General features: G+C 38.0%; 1 protein-coding gene across 1 annotated transcript in view; it reads left to right on the top strand.

Moving 5' to 3' along the window:
• The window catches only part of ACOT12 (acyl-CoA thioesterase 12), a 116,207-nt gene that overhangs the window by 13,446 nt on the left and 78,625 nt on the right, over window positions 1-24,136 (top strand). The window contains exons 2-4 of the mRNA XM_006889889.1: window positions 6,829-6,898; window positions 17,801-17,861; window positions 23,759-23,860. Coding sequence (XP_006889951.1) covers window positions 6,829-6,898; window positions 17,801-17,861; window positions 23,759-23,860 — 233 coding nt within the window. The remainder of the gene's footprint in view (window positions 1-6,828; window positions 6,899-17,800; window positions 17,862-23,758; window positions 23,861-24,136) is intronic.

Below are 24,136 nucleotides of genomic sequence, written 5' to 3'. Positions count from 1 at the left end.
GGTGGCTCCTTGGAGGTAAGGATTCTGAGGCTCCGTCTAACATACTCTGGACATGTTGTGAGGAGAGACCGGTCCTTGGAGAAGGACATCATGCTTGGGAGGGTGGAGGGACGGTGCAGGAGGGGAAGGCCCTCTATAAGGTGGATTGATTCAGTGACTGGGATAATTGGGCTGTGAGTGTTAGAGACGGTGCGATTGGCACAGGTCAGAGCAGAGGTTAGGGCTGTTGTACACAGGGTCGCTATGAGTCGCAAGCAACTTGACGGCACATAACAACAACAACAACAACATAAATTTGGCAGATAAATATACTTTCTGGCAGTGGTCTTGTTATTCTTTCAATCATTCAAGATCAGAGGCATGAAGTCATTTCTGAGTCTTTCTCTTTTAATGTTCATTTCCTATTTTGAAACATCACATATTCATATTTTTCTCTTTGTTTGATCATTTGCACAAGGGAGTTTTTCTTGATTATTGCTAGTCAAGTGGTTGCTAGTTCAAACTCACTGAGAAGTTTTATGTAAGAAATATTTGCTTTGTTGTCTGCTTCTATAAGGATAGCAATAAGTAAACCTTCAGGAGAAATTATACTTTGCAAAGTTGTTGTTGTCCTGTGCCAATCTCATTGTCTCCGACACACTCATCCCGATTGCCCCAGTCACCAAATCAATCCATTTCACAGAGGGCCTTCCCCTTCTCCAGGATGAATCTCTTTGTTTTCTTAGCAGTCCACGGTACCCTCAACACTCTTCTCCAACACCAAAGCTCAAAAGCATCAATTCTCCTTCTATCCTCCCTGGTCATTTTCCAGCTTTCTGACGCATAACAAGTGATTGCAAAGACCATGACCTGTACCAGACGCACCTTGGTCTCCAGAGACACACCATTGCTCTTCAGTACTTTATAGAGGTCCCTAACAACAGACTTTTCCATGGCAATACGTCTTTTAATTTCTTGGCTGCTGGTGCCAAGAGTGTTGATTGAGGAGTCAAGTAGACTAAAGCTGTGAACAATCTCAATCTCTTCACCATCCATCCTGATGCTGCCAACTGGTCCAGTGGTGAGAATCTTTGTCTTCTTGACATTGAGCCTCAATCCATATTGAAGGTACCTGACCCCCAGGACCTCCTCAGTTTCAGCAAGCAGCGTTGTGTCATTTGTATAACGCAGATTGTTGTTAGATTTCCACCAATCCTGATGCCGCATTTCTCCTCATAGAGCCCAGCCTCCTGGATGATCTGTTCTGCATAGAGGTTGAAAAGGTTTGGAGACAGGACACATCCCTGGCATATGCCCTTCCCAATTTTGAACTATGCAGTGTTTCCTTGCTCTGTTCTGACAACTGCTTCTGGGTTCAAGTATAAGTTTCACATTAGCATGATCAAGTGTTCTGGGATTCCCATTCTTCTCAGAGTCAGCCACAGTTTGTTATGGTCCACACAAACGCCTTTGCATAATCAATGAATCACAGATAGACATTCCTCTGGTACTCCCTGCCTGCTTTCAGCCAAGATCCATCTAAGATTAGCTACAATATCCCTAGTACCACAACCCCTTCTAAACCCAGACTGAACTTCTAGCAGTTCTCTGCTGATGTGCTGTTCCAGTCGTTTTTGGATAATCTTCAGGAGAATCTTGCTTACATGTGAAATCAATTATATTGTTCTATAGTTTCCACACTCTGTTGGGTCACCTTTCTTTGGAATGGGAACAAATATAGATCTCTTCCAATCAGTTGGCCAAGTGGTTGTTCTCCAGATTTCTTGACACAACTTGGTGAGCACATCCAGGGCAGCATCTGTTAGCTGAAATATGTCAGTTGGTATACCATCTATTCCTGGGGCCTTATTTTTTTGCTATTTCCTTCAAAGCAAAACCCTATGTACAAGAGAACACACGTGGAATGACAGGAAGGGCAACTGAGTTTGGAAATACAAAGGAAGAGGAACAGTTGTAAGCAGACACTACTGACTGGAACATGGAATGTAAGAACCATGAATGCATGAAAATTAGATATTGTTAAGGAGGAAATGGAACACATAAATATTGACACACTAGGCACTGGTGAGATAAGATGGACCGGCATGGGGCATTTTGAATCAGATGATCATATGATATGCTACTCCGAGATGAAAAGTTGAGGAAAAATGGGGTTGCTTTCATAGTTAGAAAAGCCATTTCTAGATCCATCTTGAAGTACAATATTGTGAGTGAGAGGATAATATCCATATGCATACAAGAAAGTCCAGTGAATACCGCTATCATTCAGATATATGCACCAACAACCAGAGCCAACGAAGAGGAAATAGAAGATTTCTACCAACTTTTACAGTTGGAGATTGATTGAACATGCAATCAAGATGCATTGGTAATAATGGGTGACTGGAATGCAAAAGTTGGGAACAGAAAAGAAGAGTCAGTAGTCAGAAAACATGGACCTGGTGACAGAAATGCAGCTGGAGATAGAATGATTGCATTTTGCACAATCAATGACTTATTCATCAAAAACACATTTTTAAGAGACATAAACATAGGTTATACACATTGATATCACCTAATTATATGCATAGGAATCAGATCGATTACATTTGCAGGAGGAACCCCTGGAGAAGCTCAATATCAGCTGTGAAAACTAGGCCCAGAGCCGATTGTGGAATAGACCACCAACTTCTCATATGCAAGTTCAAGCTGAAGCTGAGGAAAATTAAACCAAATCTACGGGAACCAAAATATAACTTTGAGTCTATCCAACCTGATTTTCAGAACTATCTCAAGAATAGGTTGAAGGCCTTGAACACGAATGACCGAAGACCAGATGAGTTGTGGGAGGATATCAAGGGTATCATCCAAGAAGAGTGCAAATGTTCACTACAAAGACGGAAGAGGAAGAAGAGACTAAGATGGATGTCAGAGGAAACTCTGAAGATTGCACTGGAGTGCAGAGAAGGCAAAGCACAAGGAAGAATTCAAGATACTAAAGAGCTGAACAGAAGATTTCAAAAGGCAGCGCAGGATGACAAAGTAAAATATTACAATGAAATGTGCAAGGAGCTGGAGTCGGAAAACAAAAAGGGTCGAACTTGCTCAGCATTTCTTAAGCTCAAGGACCTGAAGAACAAATTCAAACCTCGAGTTGCTATAATGAAGGATGCTTTAGGCAGAGTATTAAAAGATCCAGGGAGTATCAGAAGAAGATGGGAAGAATATACTGAGTCATTGTATTGAAAGGAACTGGCAGACACCGAAGAATTTAATGAAACAACATATGAGCAAGAGCCTATGGTGATGAAGGAAGAATTTCAAGCCGCTACTTTGTAATATATGATTTAAAAGATACTGAATGGCTTCTAACAACAACAAAATATTGCTTGAGGTATTATATGAAAGACAATAAAAATCATGAACCAGAACAAGTTGGTTTTCTTAAATTAGGATTATTACATTTATAAAAATAAAATATTAAGATATAATAACATATCAGGATGGATGGTGAAGAGATTGAGATTGTACACAGCTTTAGTTTGCTTGGCTCTGCAGTCAACAATCTTGGCACCAGCAGCCAGGAAATGAAAAGACGCATTGCCATGGGAAAGTCTGCTGTTAGGGACCTCTCCAAAGTACTGAAGAGCAATGGTGTCTCTCTGGAGACTAAGGTATGTCTGATACAGGCTATGGTCTTTGCTATCACTTGTTATGCATCAGAGAGTTGGACAATGACCAAGGAGGATAGAAGGAGAATTGATGCCTTTGAGCTGTGGTGCTGGAGAAGAGTATTGAGAATACCATGGACTGCTAGGAAAACAAACAGATTTGTCCTGGAAAAGGGTTAAACCAGGTGGCTCCTTGGAGGTAAGGATTCTGAGGCTCCGTCTAACATACTTTGGACATGTTGTGAGGAGAGACCGTTCCTTAGAGAGGGACATCATGCTTGGGAGGGTGGAGGGATGGCGCAGGAGAGGAAGGCCCTCTATGAGGTGGATTGATTCGGTGACTGGGATAATTGGGGTGGGAGTGTCAGAGACAGTGCGATTGGCACAGGACAGAGCAGAGTTTAGGGCTGTTGTACATAGGGTCGCTATGAGTCGCGAGCAACTCGACGGCACATAACAACAACAACAACATACAAGAATGTGAAAGTAGGATGTTTAATATTTCATTGTGCTCATGTGAAAGTTATACATGGACTAAAAGGTAGTCCTTCAAATGAAACAAGATGACAATTTGTGGACTAGCTAGGAAAATTGTGCATCAGCTTTGTATCTTTTCTCTATATTTAATCTATCTGTATGTTGAGAAAATAATTTGAGAAGCTGAACTATATAAAGAAGAGTGTGATTTTTGGAGAAAGATTCATTAACAACCTTCAGTATGCAGGCGACACAATTTTGGTGAATGTGAAAAGTACTTGAAACAATTATCGATGAAGATAAAAAATATTGGATTTTGGTGTGGATTATACCTCAATATCAAGAAAACAAAATCTTCACTACAAGTCCAATATTCAACATCATGATAGAGATGGATGAAAGAGTGATAAAAAAAATTTCATTTTATTTCAATATAGAAACTATGCCTACGGAAGTGACAGCCAAAAAGTCAAAGGATCTATTACTTTGGAAAATTTGCTGCACTTGAAGTGTTAAAAAGTGTAACTACTAATAGGCTTCTAAACCAAGGCATAATATGTTCAATCACCTCATATGTATGCAAAATCCAAAAAATGAGAGACAGAAACATAATTGATGCCTTTGATTCATTCATGGTATTGGTGAAGAATATTAAACACAGCATAAACTTTCAGAAGAGTGAACAAATCTATTCATCGGAGAAGTACAGTCAGAATGATCCTTAGAAGCAAGCATGACAAGACTTCATTTCATGTACTTTGGATATGTTGCAGTGAGAAACCAATCCCTGCAGGAGGATATTATGCTTGGTAGATGATGAAAAATCAGAAGGCTCTCAATGAGATGAATTGACACAGGGGTTCAACGAAGGACTCAACATAGCAAAAGTCTTAAGGATGGTGAAGAACCAGGCAGGCAATGTTTTGTTCTTTTGTATATAGGGTCCATATAAGTCGGAACAGACTTGAGCACACTTAACAGCAGACATCTCTATGATAGCCACAATTAGACTGGTGAAAAAATAGGATTGATTCAGCTCTGTGTTTGGAAATTAGTGAGTAAAATCCTCTGGTGCTCTGTGGGAGAAAGATATTTCAATCTGTATTTGTAAAAAGAGCAAGGGTCACAGGTAGACAGTCATATCTGACCTTTACCAACTTCACAAGGGGGAACTGTCCCCATTAACAACACAAAACCAATTCCCCTGAAATCAGACATGTCACTCACACTCCCTCACCTCTTTCTACCCATCTCAACACCAATTTTGCAATTGCTCACAGACCCCACAGAACTATACTGGTCACAAGGTTGTAATTCAGGTTAATAGCCAAATAAAATTAGGCTTCTGAACATGTGCTCACAGGCACCTCAGAATTGAGCCTTTGTGACTTTAGGCCAGTGTTACAAAGCTCTCATTCCTGCCCATTATGACTTCCTTTCAACCTGTGCCAGTTGCCCAACAAGCTTGGGCAAAAACACTTAGTTCTGGTTCTGTGACATAACAGTTCCAAGGTCTCATCTCATGTTGGGTCTCTGGATCTCTGAAGTGGCTGCTATGGCTGCTGCTCCCATAGGCCATAGTCTGGCTGGCACATGAATCTCTGACTCTGAAGGACACACTACATTCTCTTGTATCTTCTTTACTGGTGGGAAACATCCTTTCATTATGCTATTCAATCTGCTCCATTTAATGCCAAGACTAGCCAACCACCTTGCAGATTGATGAGACTAGTGAACACACTGCTCACATATTCTTCTTCAGCCACATGGCAAAGTAAGTTAATGGATAGGGAACCCATTTTGAACAATAAACACTTAACAGTACAGCAATATGTTTTATTTCTCTCTCTCTCTCATAGAAGTTTCTTTATGATACTGAGATATCAGTTCAGGGTATCCAATACTGCTCAGGACCTACAGTGGTCGTGCAATCTAAATATCTTCAGCTGTTGGTTTTGTGGTGTATCAGTTATATATAAATAAATATATATAATGATATATCAATGATATATTAATGAATAAGGGTAACTAGCAAAATATTTTAAATTGGTACCTATATACTAAAATTGCCATTTAAGTAGCTTTGTTGTGTATTAGGATTAAATTTCAAATCAATTGTGTATAGTATAACAATTACTATACCGTTAAAAAAATTATAGAGGATCAGAAAACTTTTAGACCCAGAATATCAGATGTGTGATAAAATCAAGTAATTTACAATTTCTAGAAACCTTACAAGGCAATGTAAAACCAGCCCATGGGTTTCCAAGGCCATAAATCTGTGTAGAAGTAGACTTCCACATCATTGTCCCACATTCAAATACTGGTCTCTCTATGTTCAGCCGAACATGTCTAAGCATTGTGCTACAAGAGATGATTGCTATGCCACAGTGGAACTATACTGAATGAGAGAATGTGGTAGTAAAACATATCTATTTAAATTTTGTTTTCAATGCTAATAAAAAACCAAGTGTCTCTGCTGGTTGGGATCTATCAATGGCTCTGAAGGAGAAAGTTGATGGATCTAATAGTCTTCTCTGGGATTTACTGCCTTGGAAACTCCGTGGAGGGTCAGCTATGAGTTGGTTCCTATGAGTTGGTTCCAGCTCAACTACAATAAGTGAGAGTTTTTCCTTTATATTGAAATATTCAATTGGAATGATCGAATTTTAACACAGCCTATTTTGACCTATTTTTGAAGCTGAAAAGCATGCTGGGGTGTCCTGTGTTACAGCATCAGTGGATGACATACAATTTGAGGAGATTGTCAGGTAAGTGGCATGGCTCCATCAGCCCTTTCTCCTGAGTCTACTCAGCTTTGTTTATACCATGTATTTGTGTCCCTTGAGTTTATCTCGTCTCAGTGATTTGATTCGTCAATAAAATAAGATTTGTTCCAGTGTAAATCAGTCATAGGTCTTACCTTTCGTTACACTGTAGGTGTAAAATCACAGTCTTAATTTTGCTAAGAAGTAGCTCTCACCACTAAAGACATTTTAGTATATTGCTCAGCAAGCTCTCTCTAAGCTGACTCTTAATGGTTCTCTCCTCTCTAAAATTAATAACCAATAGCAAGAAGGATCTTCATGATGGTGAATTTCATCATTAGATTGTTGAGTAAACACTCATTTACTTACCTGATAAATTATGAAAAATATTTTATATGTGGAAATGTATATATTCTTGAGCATCTCTTGTAGTAAAGAAAATGTAAAAATACACAAACTTTTAAAACACGTATAAAAAAAGCAAAAGATAGTAAAATACTTGTTGTATACCATAGAGTCAGAACTGATCAAAGCTGATCCCCCAGTGGGTTTTCAGATGCAGCTGGTTGCATGGAAGGAAATTACCATCTGTCTCCCACAGAGCATCTGGTGGCCATGAATTTACAGTGTAGTTTCTTTTCATGAAGGCACCAGAGCTTCCTCAAGTACTTATTAGCTATACAATATTAATCCACTGATGGATACATTTTTTCGGCAATACTCTTGAAATCTTCCATGCTTTTACATCTTTTGTAAGCAATCCTGGCATCACTTACATACATTTTGTCTATGTTTCTAAAAAATAAATCCTATTTTAGAAAACATTGTATCATAACTACAAAACAATAAAAACAAAACCTGTTAGAGGGTCAGCTGTGAGCCAGTTTCAATTTTTTCACAATTGCCATTGTTGTTAAAGTGCCATTGAGTCACTTGCGACTCATAGCGACCCTATGTATGTTGTCTTTATTATTTCATTATTAATCCATTATCCATTATTAAGGATGTTAAAGTTATGTTTTAGTTTTATTTTTCTTTTTAACATTTAAACAATTTAAGAATAAAATTTAAACAATTAGCCCTTAGAAACAAAAAACAAACTACATTCTGTGTATTGTCATTGTTGTTATGTACCGTCGAGTCGCAACAAAGCTATAACTGACCCTTCAGCAGGTCTTCAGAGTCTGTAAATTGCTAGGGAGAAGACTATCCATCCTTCTCAGGCAGAGCAGCTGCTGGATTCAAACCACATCCCTTCAGTTTGGCAGCATAGCTCTTTACCACTAGGCTATGAGAATTCCCTCATTTTGTTGATAGGTCTCTTAAAAAGCTTTTATCTATAATTCCTCCTTTATTTTAATTAAAGCAAGCAAGTCATTTGTCCTTTGGGATTGACCACATTTCTTATTTGTTCATTATATTATTATTAGAATATTGTTTGACATTTTATTCTGTTGTTATATGTGCATGATTAATCTGATAAAAATTCTATTGCTATTGATTGCCTTAGAGTCAAGCACGACTCATAGCAACCTTATGAACAAAAGGCCTGAAGCCAATTCTATTGTTATTGATTGCCTTAGAGTCAAGCACGACTCATAGCAACCCTATGAACAAAAGGCCTGAAGCCCCTCTACAACTATTGACATTTATCAAAGTTCATAGAGTTTCTGGAGGAATGTTTTTTAGGAAGTGGATGCCACCCCTGCTTCCAACCTGTCATAGTACGTTATTGGTTGAGTCACCTGGGATGCATAGTGATCCTATGTACAGCAGCTCTGAACTCCTCCCTGTCCTGAGCCAGTCTCACTAATTCTGACACACCAACCCCTATTGCTCTAGTTACTGTATCAAAATACTATTTAATGATCATTGTTTATTACTATTGTGAGCTGATGACATAATACACAGGGGGAGGTACTGCTAACCCCAAGTACCCACTTCTGACAATTCAAACTCACCAGAAGCTTCAGGAGAGATGGGCAATCTCCTCTTTGTGATTCCCAGCCTAGGAAAACCTGCTGGAGGGTCAGCAAGGAGTCAGTTCTGATGAGTTGGCAATTAGTTAAACTTTGTTATTGCATAAGGGGAAGGAAAGAGACAAGATAGGTGCTTGGGTGGGGGAATAGTATACGTATTGGTTATTTCTTTAAGGGAAGTGTCTTTCATCCGCTTGGTAAAATTCTTGTCTGTCAGATTTGGTTCTAAAACTAAGCATCCAAAATTAAGACAGACTAGGAAGAAGGATTGACCATCCAGTTCTGAAATATAACAGGCCTTTGAAAGCCCTATGTATAGCAGAGCACACTTAGAGTAGACTAACAGATATGGCAACGGAGGCCTGAGCCCTCAAATTTAGGAACACAAACGAAAAGGAAAAGTTGTAAGAAGAAACTAATGAGTGGAATGTGGAATGTGAGAAGCATGAATGTAGGGAAAATAGACATTTTTAAGAAAGAAATTAAATGCATAAATATCTAAATGAGATGGATTGGCATGGGACATTTTGAATCAGATCATCATGTGATCTACTATGCTGGAGATGAAAAGGGGGTTACTTTCTTTAATAGTTTAAAAGGCTCTTTCTAGAACTGTCTTGAAATACAATATTGTGAGTGACAGGATAATATCCATGTTCATACGAGGAAGACCTGTTAATACAACAACCTGTTAATACCACAATTTATGCACCAAAAACCAGAACCAAAAAGGAGAAAATATAGGATTTCTACCAACTGTTGCAGTCAGAAATCGATCGAACATATAACCAGACACATTAATAATAATGGATGAGTTATCAGTCTTTTGCTTATGAAGGCCCAGAAGTATTCTGTAAACTGTTGTTATAAGACTCTTGGTATTACCAAATGTTTATTACCAGTCTGTAGGTTTTCTTTTCACCCTGTTGGAAAAAGTTTTGATGCACACATGGATTTAATCTTTAGAAGGTCCCATGCATCAATTTTATCCTCTTTAGACTGTGTATTTCTTGTTGTATTTGTCAGTCTCTGTATCCCTTGTACTAGCGCTTCTAAGCTTGATCCCAGTTTGTCTCTTATAAACGTTATGGTTTTGGGCTTTACTCCCAGATCTCTGATCCACCTTGAGTTTATTTTTGTGTATGGTGTAAGATGTGGATCCTGTTTCCGCTTTCTGCAGGTGGAAGTCCAATTTTGCCAGCACTATTTGTTGAAGAGATTATCATTTCCCCATTTGTTAGCTTTCATTTCCTTGTCAAATATCAGTTTACCGGGTCTATTTCTGGGTTCTCAATTCTGTTTCATTTGTCTATGTGCCTGTCATTGTACTAGTACCATGGCTGCTTTGGTTACTACTGCTATATAGTAGATTTTTAGGTCAGAGAGTGCTATGCCTCCAACCTCATTCTTGTTTCTCAAAAGTGTTTTGCTCATTCGGGATCTCTTGCTTTTCCAAATAAATTTTATAATTTTCCTTTCAATATCCTTGAAAAATGAATGTGTTATCTGGATTAGGATTGCATTGAACATGTAGATCACGTTTGGTAAGATTGTCATTTTCACCATATTGAGTCTTCCTTTCCATGAACAGAGTAGTTTTCTTTGTACAGGTCTTTTATATTTTTAGTTAGGTTCACTCCCAGGTATCTCAATTTGTGGTTGGCTATTGTAAATGGTATTGCTTTCTTAATTTCCTTCTCTGGGTTCTCTTTGTTACTGTAGAGGAATCCTATTAATTTTTGGATATTGATCTTATATCCTACCACTCTACTAAATTGACCTATTAACTCTAACAGTGTTTTTGTTGAGTCTTTGGGGTTTTCTGTGTCACTATCATATTATCTTCATATAGAGACAGTTTAAGCATCTCTTTGTCAATCTGGTTACCTTTTATTTCCTTCTCCTGTCGCATTGCCCTAGCAAGTACTTCCAATACAATATTGAAAAGAAGTGGTGAAGTAGGCATCCTTGTCTGATCCCTCTTTGTAAGGAAAATGTTTTTAGTCTTTCTCAATTGAGAATGATGCTGGGTTTTGGTTTTGCATACATACTTTTCACTATGTTGAGGAAATTCCCTTCTATTCCAATTTTACTGAGTGTCTTTATCAGGAAGGGGGTATTGGATTTTGTCAAAACACATAAAAAGATTTTTCACAGAGGAAGATATTCAAATGGCAAACAGACACATGAAGAAAGGCTTCAAACCACTGGCAATAAGAGAGATGCAAATCAAAACCACAATGAGGTACCATCTCACTACAGTAACAGTGGTAAAGTTTAACAGGGCATCAAGTAATAAATGCTGGAGAAGATGCGGTGAGAAAATTACTCTTATACATTGTTGGTGTGATTTTGAAATGGTACTATCATTCTGGAAGGCAATTTGGCCATTTCCTCAAAAAGCTGAACATAGTAAATCCATATGACCCAGCTCCACTGCTTGGAATATACCCTGAGAAAAAGGGAACTGAAGCACAAATGGGGATTTGTACACCAATGTTCATAGCAGCATTATTCACCATCGCAAGAACATGGAAACAGCCCAAATGTCAACCACAAATAAATGGATGGAGAAATTATGGTACATTCACACAATGGAATACTATTCAGCATGCAGAATTTTGTAAATTATTACCTAACTTGGGAGGAACTGGAGAGCATTATGCTGAATGAACTCAGTCCCACAAGGATAAATATTGTAGAAAACTATTATTGTAGAATGAGTATAAGGATTCAAGAGGGGTGTGAGAGATTGGAAGCAGAGGAATGAGGATGTTCAGGGGGAGCAGAGGATTAATCCTGGGGTTGTACAATTTGATGGGGTCCTGAGGGAAATTGAAAGAATTTGTTCTTGAAAACAATGTATTCTAATTTTGTAAATAAACTAATAGAATTTTTTTTTAATAACAGATGACTAGCATGTGAAAGTTGGGAACTTGGAAGGATCAGTAGTCTGAAAATGTAAACTTGGTGACAGAAATGAGGCTGGGGATAGAATGATAGAATTCTATACAGATTTATTCATAGAAAATACCTTTTTTAAGAAACATATATGCTGGTTATACTATACACATAGATTTAATCTGATTGGATGCACAGGAATCAGATTGATTATATCTGTGGAAGGAATCGTTGGAGAAGTATTTCAATATCTGCAGTAACATCTAGGCTGATTGTGAAATAGACTATCAACTACTCATATGCAAGTTCAAATTAAAGCTAAAGAATGTTAAATCATATCCACAGGAGTCAAAATTTGATCTTGAGTCTATCCCCTCGGAATTTAAAAACCAACTCAGGAATAGGTGTGAGGCCTTCAATACTAAAGAATAAAGACCAATCAAGCTGTGGGAAGATATCAAGAATATCATTCATGAAGAATGGAAAAGGTCATTACAAAGAAGGAAGAAGAAGCAGAGACCAAAATGGATGTCAGAAGAGACTCTGAATATTGCACTAGAGCACTGAAAAGCCAAAGCAAAGGGGGGAAAATTAAGACACTTAAAAGCTGACTAGAAGATTTCAAAGGACAGCTCGGGAAGACAAGGCAAAGTATAATGAAATGTCCAAGGAGCTGGAGTAGGGAAACCAAAAGGGCTGAGCTCTCTCAGCTTTTCTTAAGCTGAAGGAACTAAAGAACAAATTCAAGCTGTGAGTAGCAATTCTTAGGGATGCTATGGGCAGATAAAAAGAAGATGAAAGGAATGTACAGAATTATTGTATAAAAAAAGAAGTGGTGACACAGAAGAATTTCAAGAAACAACATATGAGCAAGAGGCAATGGTGATGAACGAGGAAACTGAGGCTTCCATGAAAGACTTGGCAAAAAATAAAGCCCCAGGAATTGATAGAATATCAACTGGCATATTTCAACAAACAGATGCTTCCCTGGATGCGCTCACCAAGCTGTGCCAAGAAATCTGGAGGACAACTACTTGTCCAACTGACTGGAAGAATTCAGGAAAAATTCAAGCTAGAGTTGCAACGCTTAGGATTCTATAGGTAAAAAGCATTGAAAGAAGATGGAAGAAATACACAGTCATTGACCAAAAAAAGAACTGTATACCAAGAAAGCAAGTAGATATGTCTGGGAAAGGGTGAAAACAAGTTTCATCTTGGAGGATAGGATTTTGAAGCCCTGGCTCATATACATTGGGCACATGGCTAGGAGAGACCAGTCCTGGGAGAAGGACATCATGCTTGGAAAGGTGGAGGGACAGCACAGAAGAGGAAGACCCTGAGTGAGATGGATTGCTACAGTAACTGGGGAAATGGGTGTTGGTGTGTTGGAATTAGTGAGATTGGCTCAGAACAGGGCAGGTCCAGAGCTGCTGTACATAGGGTTGGGCGAGACAACGGCACACAACAATGATTGAAAACCTGTAGCATGTTAATTCCATTATTTTTCATTCATTATCTGGAATATATCTATAGAGAGAAATTTTCTTTCATCAGTGTCTCTTTTATAGTGAGATAAAGCTTTTCTAAGAAAGATAGCCTTAATTCTTTCCTTTTAATGATTTCATTTTGAACCATGGCTTTTGACAAACTTAGTGTGTTTCAATTTTACTGATGATGTTGTTACTGGTGCACAAAATACCCCATCTTGTACAATGGAATCTTAAAATATTTTTAAAATATGTTGTTTTATTCGACAGGATGTTAAAATGTTTTATTTCTCTATGTAAGCATGTTGTTGATATGTGCCATCCAGTCACCTGCAACTCATAGTGACCCTATGAACAACCCCTCTGAACCCTGCCCTATCCTGAGCCAGTCTTACTGACTCTAACACCCCTACCCCTGTGTCAGTCCACCTTATGTGGGATCTTCTTCTCCTGTACTGTCCCTCCACCCTTCCAAACATGGTATCTTTCTCTAAGGATCAGTCCCTCCTGTACCCAAAGTATGTGAGACAGTGCTTCAAAATCCTAACCTCCAAGTATAATTTGGTTTCACCCTCTTCAAAAGAGCAGAGTCAGTATTTTGTTGTTGTTGTTAAGTAACATCAATTTATTTCAGTAAAAATGGTAAGTAGAGATCATAATCTGGGCAGGATTGCTCATTCTCTGTAGACCTTTTCAGTGTACAGAATTAGGGATTTTCTATTCTTAGAGTTTCTATTAGTAAAGTAACTCAGCATTATACTTAATTTCTTTGATTTGGGTTTGTATTTTTTTTTCTTCTTATTATATGTTGACTATCTTTGTCCCTCCAGTCTGAATTGTTATAACAAGGACCTCTATAAAATGCTAAAGAACAAAGACACCAATTTAAAGGCTAAAGTATACCTGATGCTACACTTGATATTTCCAATTGTTTCATGTTGTTGTTGTTGTTATGTGCGGTTGAATCACTAGCAAATCTGAAACCTGCTCTATCCTGTCCCAATCTTACTGTCTCTGATACATCTGCAGGGGCTCCCCCCTCCCCTTTCCCAGGTGGTGATAGCTGCTGCCAGAGGCCCCACCGCTGCACCCAGATGGCCCCGGGGAGGTAGGTCAGAGGGAGAAGTGGCCGGGCAGGAGGCCAGCTGGGAGGCCGCAGAACCAGAAAAGCCTCAGGGCCAGCAGAATCCAAGCCCGAGCTTTGGCAGCAGGGGAGGCGTCTCCCATCTCACAGAGGATCTTCCTTTCTTGTACTGTCTTTTAGATGGCCGTCTTGAGAAACAACACTATTTTCAATTCATAAAAAATGATTTTATTGTTATTAATTGCTAGTAATGGCAGTTCTGGTGGCCTAGTGAAGAGTTATATTGCCAACTCAAAGATGGGAAGTCCAAGTCCTCCAGCTGCTCCATGAGAGAAGGATAGACAAGCTTCTCTTGTGGATCTACTGTCTCTGAAAACCCACTGAATAGTCGGTTCCAACTCAACGGCAATGAGTTGAATTATATTACAGTATATTTCTTTATCACCTAACTTTTTAATTTTTTTTAAGGTTTTGCCCTCCCTGTATATGTCATTGGTCTTATTTATTTAGAAAGATCCAGGATAACCAAGTTTATCTTTAAATGTTTTGATATACATTTCTTTGCATTTGTCATCACTTGTAGTTGCTATTTTCATCAGAGAAATTGGTTAGATCCAGAGCAAATGATGCACTATTCTTCTTTGAGACATGCTAGATTCCTTAGACATTATACATTTTTAAATAGAATAAAATCTTTACAATCAGCTATTTGAAAAAGACAAGAATGAGATAGAGAAAAAGACAAATCCTCGTTCTGACAAGAAAGCTTGTCAATGCCATTTTCTCTCAAGCGCCTTCGCATTACTTAGCTCATTTTTCTTGACTGTATCTCGAGAGGTTGCCAGTGCTGATGAAGACTAACCAGAACTAGTGTCATTTGTTGAGGTGGAATGATTGATCCTGACACAGAATGTTTCCAAGAGCTAGAGGTGGCATAATAACTCTAAAACCTTTTGACCATAGAAAGAAGACTAATGAAGTATTATTGTTGAGTACTGTAGAGTCAGAACCGACCCATAGCTGACCCTCTGCTGTGTTTACAGAGGCAATTAATCGTACGGGAGGAGCTTGCCAATCCTTGTCCCATGGAGTAGCTGGTCACCTCAAACCCCTTGACTTTAAGATTGCAGTGCAGCTTCTTCCCACTAGGAAAGGCTTCAGGCCTTCTGTTCATATGGTCGTTATGTGTCATACTCGAGTGGATGGCAGTCAAGAACAAAAACAACACTGAAGTATGTTTCATTAGTTGAAGAATGTTGTTATGTGCTTTTAAACCCAAGCTTAATCCAGTGGGGTTTCAAAGGTTGTAATTGCAAGGGAGGAGATGGTCTGTCTTTCTCCCACACAGCAGCTGGTAGATTTGAACCACCTGCCTGTGAGTTGGCAGTGCAGATCCTTAACACTAAGCAACCAGAGTGCTCTTGTTTAAGTTCAGTAAATAATTAAAAATGTGGACTCCAGAGAGCTCAATCAAATTAATATTTTACAAGAAAAAGAGAAGATTACTCATTTCCAGAAGGAGATTGCCCTCAAAAGTCTTTTAATATATGTGTCCCATGTTTTTTTCTTAAGTAGAGGTGTGTGTGTGTGCATTTGTATATCTTTATATATAAATAGATGCAGACAAAAAAGTAAAATGAAGCCACGTACATTTTAAAAAACTATTTCTACAAAGCTAAATTAATTTTTAAAGAACATTTTTATTATATTTTGAGTGAAAGTTTACAGAACAAATTGGTTTTCCACTGAATAATTTGTGCAGATTTTGTTTGACGACATTACTGTCATCACATTGTAACCTCACTCTCCCTGTTTCTTCCTTGTGATTCTCATTTTCATTCATCCTTCTAGCCTTTCACTTCCCACCTTATGGCTTTCTCCCTGGGCATATACTGCCTCTTCGATCTTGCATTAAATGAGCATTTTAAAAAGTAAGCATCTCCCTGGTGTCACTGTTCATTTTATTGGCTATTTTTTGTTCAAAGTTGAGCTACATGAGTTTCAAGCTCATAGGGTTATTAAGGGCCTTAGCTTAGAGGTTCCATCGGTCTCTATTAGACAGTTATTATTGTTGTTAGGTGCTGTTTAATTAACTCCAACTCAGACTCATAATGACCTACCAGCAACAGATCTGAAATTTGCTCTGTCCTTCCACCTCATAAAAATTTAAAATAGGATATTTATTGTACATTTTCACATAGGACCTGTACCAAGGGGGCGGGGGGAAAAGTCTGACATTACATACAAAAAGAGAGGGAAGGAGTAATTATAAACAGTCTCCTAACATTACAATTTAACAGTGAATAATTAGTTCAACTTGAAAGTTAAAGAAATAGATTTAGGTGACTTCTGTTGGAGACACTTTTTCCTTTTGTGAAGATAAGGTGATTTGAAATGGTTGAGGGGCCTTAATAAAGAAGAAACAACTCTGGTTCATGTGATTAGCATCCCAATAATGGAGATGGATCGAATATCTATCAACCTCAAAATTAAGAGCCCTTAAAAGCATAGCAAATCTAATCAGTTTGTTAGCTTGCTTGCTTAAATGCTTATTCCTTTATTGACTCATTTTATCTAATATTGTAAGGTAAATACTAGCTATACAGGAGAGGGACATCATGGCTGGAAAGAGGGAGATTCAAGGAAAGAGAAGAAAACTTCCTAATGAGATGGATTGACGTGGTAACTGCAGCAATGGGCTCAGGTGTGACAGAGATGACGAGGGTGGCACAGGATAGTACCGGGTTCAGATCTGTTTTTTATAGGGTTGTTGTAGGCACTCAACTCAATAACATCTAACAACAACAACAACAACATACATGTTTACCTTTTTATTTTAACTTCCCTTAAGGAAACACTGCTGTTTAGTCAAATTGTCTATTAAAGATGTGAAAGTCAGGTTGTACCCTATCATTGAAGATTCCTTTCTGTTTACATATGTTGTAGTTGCTAGGTGCCATCAAGTTGACTACAACTCATCTTGACCTTATGAATGATGGACCTGAACCTTGCCCTATCTTGTGTCATCCTCATCACTTCTCATATACTCAAGCCTATTCTTACAGTCACTGTGTCTTCCTCTCTTTCACTGATCCTCCCCCTTTTCCAGCATGATGTATTTTTCCAAGGTCTAGCCTGTCCTGACAACATGCCAAAAATATGTGAGATGAAATTTTCCCATCCTTGCCTCTAAGGTGCACCCTGGCTACATATTGTCCAAGACATAGAGGTAGTAAATTGAAGCGTGACATACTTAGCAGTGCAGTTTACAATGATCAGCATCTGTTGCCAGTGTTGCATTTTTTTTATTATTAACATGAATTTTCTATACATTAGCATCATCAACATGATAAACTGGAATCAGGTCTTATGGCATATACATTTGAATAAATCTTTGGGTTTCAAATGAAATTTGCTAGATTACTGAAATACTCTTTTTTTTCCTCCCAATTAGAGTTGGACAAGTTATAACCATCAAAGCAAAAGTGACTAGATCATTCAGCACAAGCATGGAGGTAAGAGACATGCTTCCTTTTCCTTATTTCTGTCTACTGACATTTATCTCTTCAATTCTGAGGACACAGGAGAAGACATGGAATAATATTTGGTATCTATGAGATTAAAATATTGTAAGACCCTTGAATCTGACTTCAGACTCCCAGACAAAAAGAGCCTGTGTTTTCCAGGCAACCCAGAAAGTAAATGTATAAAGGAGATGGCACTTACTTGGTTCTTCGCGAGATACAGGTTTTCTTTCTCAGTTATTCTGACCCAGCTGTCGTTGTTGTTGATTGCCTTTAAGTTGAGCATGGCTTCCAGTGACCCTATGAAGAAAAGGCCTGAAGCCCCTCTACAACTATAGACATTTATCAAAGTTCATAGAGTTTCCAGAGGAATGTTGTTTAGGAAGTGGATGTCACTCCTGCTTCCAAAACTTTCATAGAATGTTATTGGTTGAGGCACCTGTGATATATAGTGACCCTTTGTATGGCAGCACTGAACCTGGCCCTATCCTGAGTCACTATCACTAATTTTGACACACCAACCCCCATTGCCCGAGTCACTGTAGCAATCCATCTCATCTGGTGTTCCCCTCTCCTGTGCTGTCCATCCACCCTTCCGAGCATGATTTCCTTCTCCAAGGACCGGTCTAAAGTGATGCAGTGCTTCAATATCCTAGCCTCCAAGGAGAGACTTAGTTTCACCCTCTCCAAGACTGACCGATTTGTTTTCTTTTCTTTCTTTTTTTTTAGTAAATGTATGCTTTATTTGGTATTAATAGGTTTGAACATATTCTTTTTGGTTTTTATTTCCATTCATTCATTTTTACACATCTTCCTCCCTGTCCCCCTTCCCCCCAGTTCACTTTTCTCTTTGGAAAAAAAATTCTTTCATTGTTATACAGTCCCCCTCCCCCTGGGCTACTTTACTATGCAACAATTATTCCCAACTCTTTTCATGCCAATAATACCTATTTATATGTTCCTTTTATACAGTTCTCTCCCTCATCTGTTTCAATGCCTTGTACATTATTTATCCCCTCTTTTCATAGTTACTGCCAACCCCCATATCAGTCCTGTTCTATAACAATGGCATTATACAGGATTTGTCTTCTTGTGACAGATATTTCATTCAGCATAATTTCCTTCATGGTCACCCATTTTGTATAATATTTCATGAGTGTTTGTTTTTCAGTGCTGTATAATATTCCATTGTGTGAATATACTACAGCTTCTCTATCCATTCATTTGTTGATGGGCATTTGCTATTGTGAACAAAGCAGCAATAAATATGGGTGTGCATATATCTGCTTGGGTGGCAGTTCTGATTTCTTTAGGGTATATTCCCAGTAGTGGCATTGTTGGGTCAAATGGTTTTCTATTTGCAGCTTTTTGAGAAAGCACCATATTGCCTTCCACAGTGGTTGCATCATTTTACACTCCTACCTACAGTGAATAGGGGTTCCAGTCTCTCCATAATTTTGCCAGCATTTGTTGCTTTATGCTCTGTTAAATTTTGCTGTTCTTACTGGGGCGAAATGATATCGCATAATTGTTTTGATCTGCATCTCTCTTATTGTTAGTGGTTTTGAACATTTCTTCATGTGTTTGTTTGCCATCTGAATTGTCTTCTTTGTTGAAGTGTCTGTTCATTTCCTGTGCCCATTTTTCAATTGGGTTGTTTACCTTTATATTGTTGTGGTATTTGAGTAGTCTATAAATTTTAGCTTTAAGTCCCTGATCATGCATGTGATTATTAAATATTTCTTCCCAGTCTATGGCTTCCCTTTTAATCATATTGTAGAAGTTTTTGGATGTGTATAGGGATTTGATTCTTAGAAGTTCCATTCATATATGTTATCCTCTACTGGTTGCGAGTTTTTCAGAATGTTTGGAAGACTGTTCAAGTTGTGGATTAGTGTTTCTAGGATTCTTCCAAGCTTTTCTCTAATGAAGTTTATACTCCTTTGATTTAGTCCTAGGTCCTTGATTCACTTTGAGTTAGTGTTTTAAATGGTGTGAAGTGTGGGTCTTGTTTGAGCTTTCTACAGATGGTTTTTCAATTTTGCCAACACTATTTATTTAAAATGCTGTCATTTCCCCCATTAACTGATTTCATCTCTTTGCCAAACATCAGTTCACCATAGGTAGATGGGCTGATTTCTGGGTTCTCAGTTCTATTCCATTGATCTATGTGTCTGTCATTGTACCAGTACCATGCTGTCTTAAACACCACAGCAGTGTAGTAGGATTTGAAATCAGGGAGTGAGATGCCTCCTACCTTTTAAAGGAGTGCTTTGCTCACTTGGGGTCTCTTTCCATTCCAAATGAAATTGGAGATTGCCTTTTCCATCTCGTTGAAGAATTGAATTAGTATTTGTATTGGGATTTCATTGAATGTGTAGATTGACTTCGGTAGGATTATAATTCTCACAATATTGAATCTTCCTATCCATGAACAAGGGATATTCTTCCATTTCTCCAGGTCTCTTTTTGTTTCTTGTAGTAATGTTTTGTCATTTTTGTTGAATAGATCCTTTGTGCTTCTGGTTAGATTTACTCCCAAGTATTTAATCTCGTGATTAGCTATTGTTAAGGGCATTGTTTTTCCAGTTCTGTCTTCTCTTTGTCACTGTAGAGAAATTCAATTGATTTTTGTGTGTTAATCTTGTGTCCTGCCACTTTTCTGAACTGGTCAATTATATCCAGTAGCTTTTTTGCTGAATCTTTAGGATTTTCTAAGTATACTATCATGTCATCTGTTTATAGAGATAATTTCACATCCTCTTTGCCAATTTGGATACCTCTTATTTCCTTTTCTTGTCTTATTGCTGTGGCTAAGACTTCCAATACAACATTGAGTAGGAAAGGTGATAGTGGTAATCCTTGCCTAGTTTCTGTTATCAAGGGGAATGCCTTTAACTTTTCTTCATTGAGAACACCGTTGGCTCTTGGGTTTGCCTATATACTTTTTATTATGTTGAGGAAATTCCCTTCTATTCCTATTTTGTTGAGTGTTTTAATCAGGAATTGGTGTTGTATTTTTTTAGAAGCCTTTTTTTAATCAATTGACAGGATCATGTGGGTCTTGTTCTTTACTTTGTTAATTTGATGAATTACACTGATTGTTTTTCTTATGTTGAACCATCCTTGCATACTTATTGTGAATCCCACTTGGTCATGGTGTATTTTTTTTATGTATTGTTGGAGTCGATTGACCAGGATTTTATTCAGGATTTTTGCATCAATGTTCATGAGAGATATTGACCTAAAGTTTTCTATTTTTGGTGGTGTCTTTACCTGGTTTTGGTATCAAGGATATGTTTTCTTCATAGAATGTGTCTGGGAGAATTCCATCTTTTTTCTATTTTCTGAAGTAGTTTATGTAAAATTGGTGACCCGATTTGTTTTCTTGGCAGTTCATGGTATGTTCAAGACTTTTCTCCAGCACCACAACTCAAAGGCATCTATTCTTCTTCTGTCATCTTTAGTCATTTCCAACTCTCTGAAACATTAATTGAGGAGACCATTGTCTGGTTTAAGTACAATTAATCGCCTGGTTTAAGTCTAGACATCATTGCTCTTCAGCACTCTGTGGAGTGACAACAGTTTTACTAATACACTTCATCTTTTGATTTCCTGACTGTTGGTGTTAAGAGTGTTGATTGTGGATCTGAGCAAGGTGTAATTAGTAACAACCTCGGTCTACTCTCCATTTATTATGGTGTTGCTAGTTGGCCTAGTGGTGAGAATCTTTGTCTTCTTGATGTTGAGTTTCAATCCATATTGAAGACTACAGTCTTTGTCTTTTTGCAGCAAGTACTTCAAGTCTTCTTCTGTTTCAGCAAACAAGGTTGGGTCATCTGCATATTGTAGGTCGTTAATGAGTCTTCCTCGAAACTTGATGCTACACTCCTCCTCATAAAGCCCTACCTCCCTAATTATCTGTTCTGCATACAGATTGAAAAGGTATGGGGACAGGATGCATACCTGATGCACTCGTTTCCTTATTTTGAACCATGCAGTGTTTCCTTGCTCTGTTCTGTGACTGCTTCTTGGTCCAAGTATAGATTTTGTATAAGTATGATTAGCTGTTCTGAGGTGCCCATTTTCCTCAAGTTTAACTACAATTTATTGTGATTCACACTGTCAAATGCCTTTGTGTAGTCAAGGAAACACAGATAGACATTCTTCTGATACTCTCTGCTCTCTGCCAAGATCCTTCTGACATTGGCAATAATATACCTTGTCCATGACCTCTTCTAAATTCAGCTTCTATCCCTGGCAGCTTTCTATCACTGTACTGTTAAAGTATTTAACAATTTTTACTCTACTCTATTTGTTCCTCATTCACTTGCCTATGAATGGAAAAAAGCCTCACAATTAACTGGGCTTTTTTTATCTTCAGGGATAAGTAAGTTTAGATGGTCTTTCTTCTGTATCTTCTTGACTTTCTTTTCTATGCACCATAGTTGTGAATATAATATTAAGTTTTTTAACTGCTGCTCCATAGGAGAAAAAAAGGGGAATCTTCCCACACAATTTACAGCCTCTGAAAATCTCATAGAAGATTAGCTATGAGTTGCTTCTGACTTAGTGGTGAATTAAATTGAGTTTGATCAGGTTAAATTAGTTATCCTGGTTAAATTAGCAGGGATAGAGTTGTTGGCACTTTCATATCATAATTTCTGGATTGGTTAGTAGCAATCCAGTTGACTATGAGTTACACAAGCTTTTAAAGACTGTACAGACAATGGTAAGGACTTGTGTTTTTAATCCAAAGGTGCATGATTCAATCCACAAGCTGCTCCTTAGAGGAAATATGGGGACTCTTCTCCTGTGTGCTTTACAGCCTCTGAAAAATCCACTGGAGGATCAGCTATGAGCTGGTTCTGACTTGACAGTACATAATAATAACAACTATATGACTCTTTCACCCCATATCAATTAAACATAATATAAAGAATTTAAGAGAAATCAGAATGATCAGGAGATTTATTGCATTGGAAGAGTCTTCACTCAGGGACCTCTAAATTATTGAGGAGTAATGATGTCAATTTGAGGACTAAGGTGAACCTTGAATAAGGTGCACTTTCAATAGGCCACAGTCTTTTTCAGTCTCTTGCTACCTATCTGAAAGATGGACAATGAATAAAGACTGCAGAATAAAAATTAATGCATTTGAATTGTGGTGTTGGGGAAAAGTACTGAATGGGCTGCCAAAAGAACAAGCAACTATGTCTTGGAGAAGGGGCAACCAGAGTGCTTCTTGGAGGGAAAGATGAAAAAGATTCATTTCACATAATTTGGTCATGTTTCTAGGAGATATTATTCCTTGGAGAGGGCCATCAGGCTTGGAAAGGTGAGGAACAGTAAAGAGAAGACCTTTAACCATGTGGTTTAACAGTAACTGCAGCAATAGGCCTTAGTGTGTCAGAGATTCTAAAGATGGCACAGTCTAGGGCAGGGTTCAGATATGTTGTTTATAGGGTCCCTATTAATTGGGACCTTACTCAACTCGACACCACCCTAACAACCACAACAATAAGGTTAATAATGATTGTCTCTGGGTGTCTGGATGGTTACTGACAGTATTTACTCCAAATAGTTATATTCCATTTTTAGAGTTTGTTTTAGATCTATTTTCAAATGTCGTTAGTAAGCCTACATTCCATAATCAGGGAAAAAAGTTTGTTTCCTTTTACAGAAAGAAAAAATTTAGTTAAAAAAAGTTATCCTTTCGTTTAACTGAAAGGACTGTCTTGCTTCAAAATAAAATACTGGTTTCATTTTTAAAAAATGAAAGAAAAGAATTGTATAGAGAATTGCTGACTTGTGGACATTACAATGCAGTCTGTTATCTGTATCTATATGGATGAAAGTTTACTTACTTCAGTTTGTTTCTCTTTTAGATCAGTATCAGGGTCAGAGTACAAGACACTTCCACTGGTATCGAGAGACTTGTCAGTCTGGCTTTCTCAACATTTGTAGCCAAACCCGTTGGAGACGAAAAGGTAAATTACCTGTGAGAATTGGTATTTACTATGCAATTCAGGGACAACCTAACAATTACATCAGAATTATTATTGGGAATAAACCCCCATTTCTTCTTACCAGATGTACCTTCCTGAGATTTATTACACTCCTCTGGTTTTCTTAAAATTTATCATTTTGTTCAAAATCCCTAGCTCTGAGAGAGATGCAAATCAAGACAACCATGAGATATCATCTCACTCCAGTAAGACTAGCAAAATTTAACAGAACAGCAAGCAACAAATGCTGGCGAAGTT

Source organism: Elephantulus edwardii, unplaced genomic scaffold (genome assembly GCF_000299155.1).
Source record: "Elephantulus edwardii isolate Elephantulus edwardi_28Jun2011 unplaced genomic scaffold, EleEdw1.0 scaffold00082, whole genome shotgun sequence".
In the NCBI taxonomy this organism is placed as follows: Eukaryota; Metazoa; Chordata; class Mammalia; order Macroscelidea; family Macroscelididae; genus Elephantulus; species Elephantulus edwardii.
This window is presented reverse-complemented; position numbering and strand designations above follow the sequence as displayed.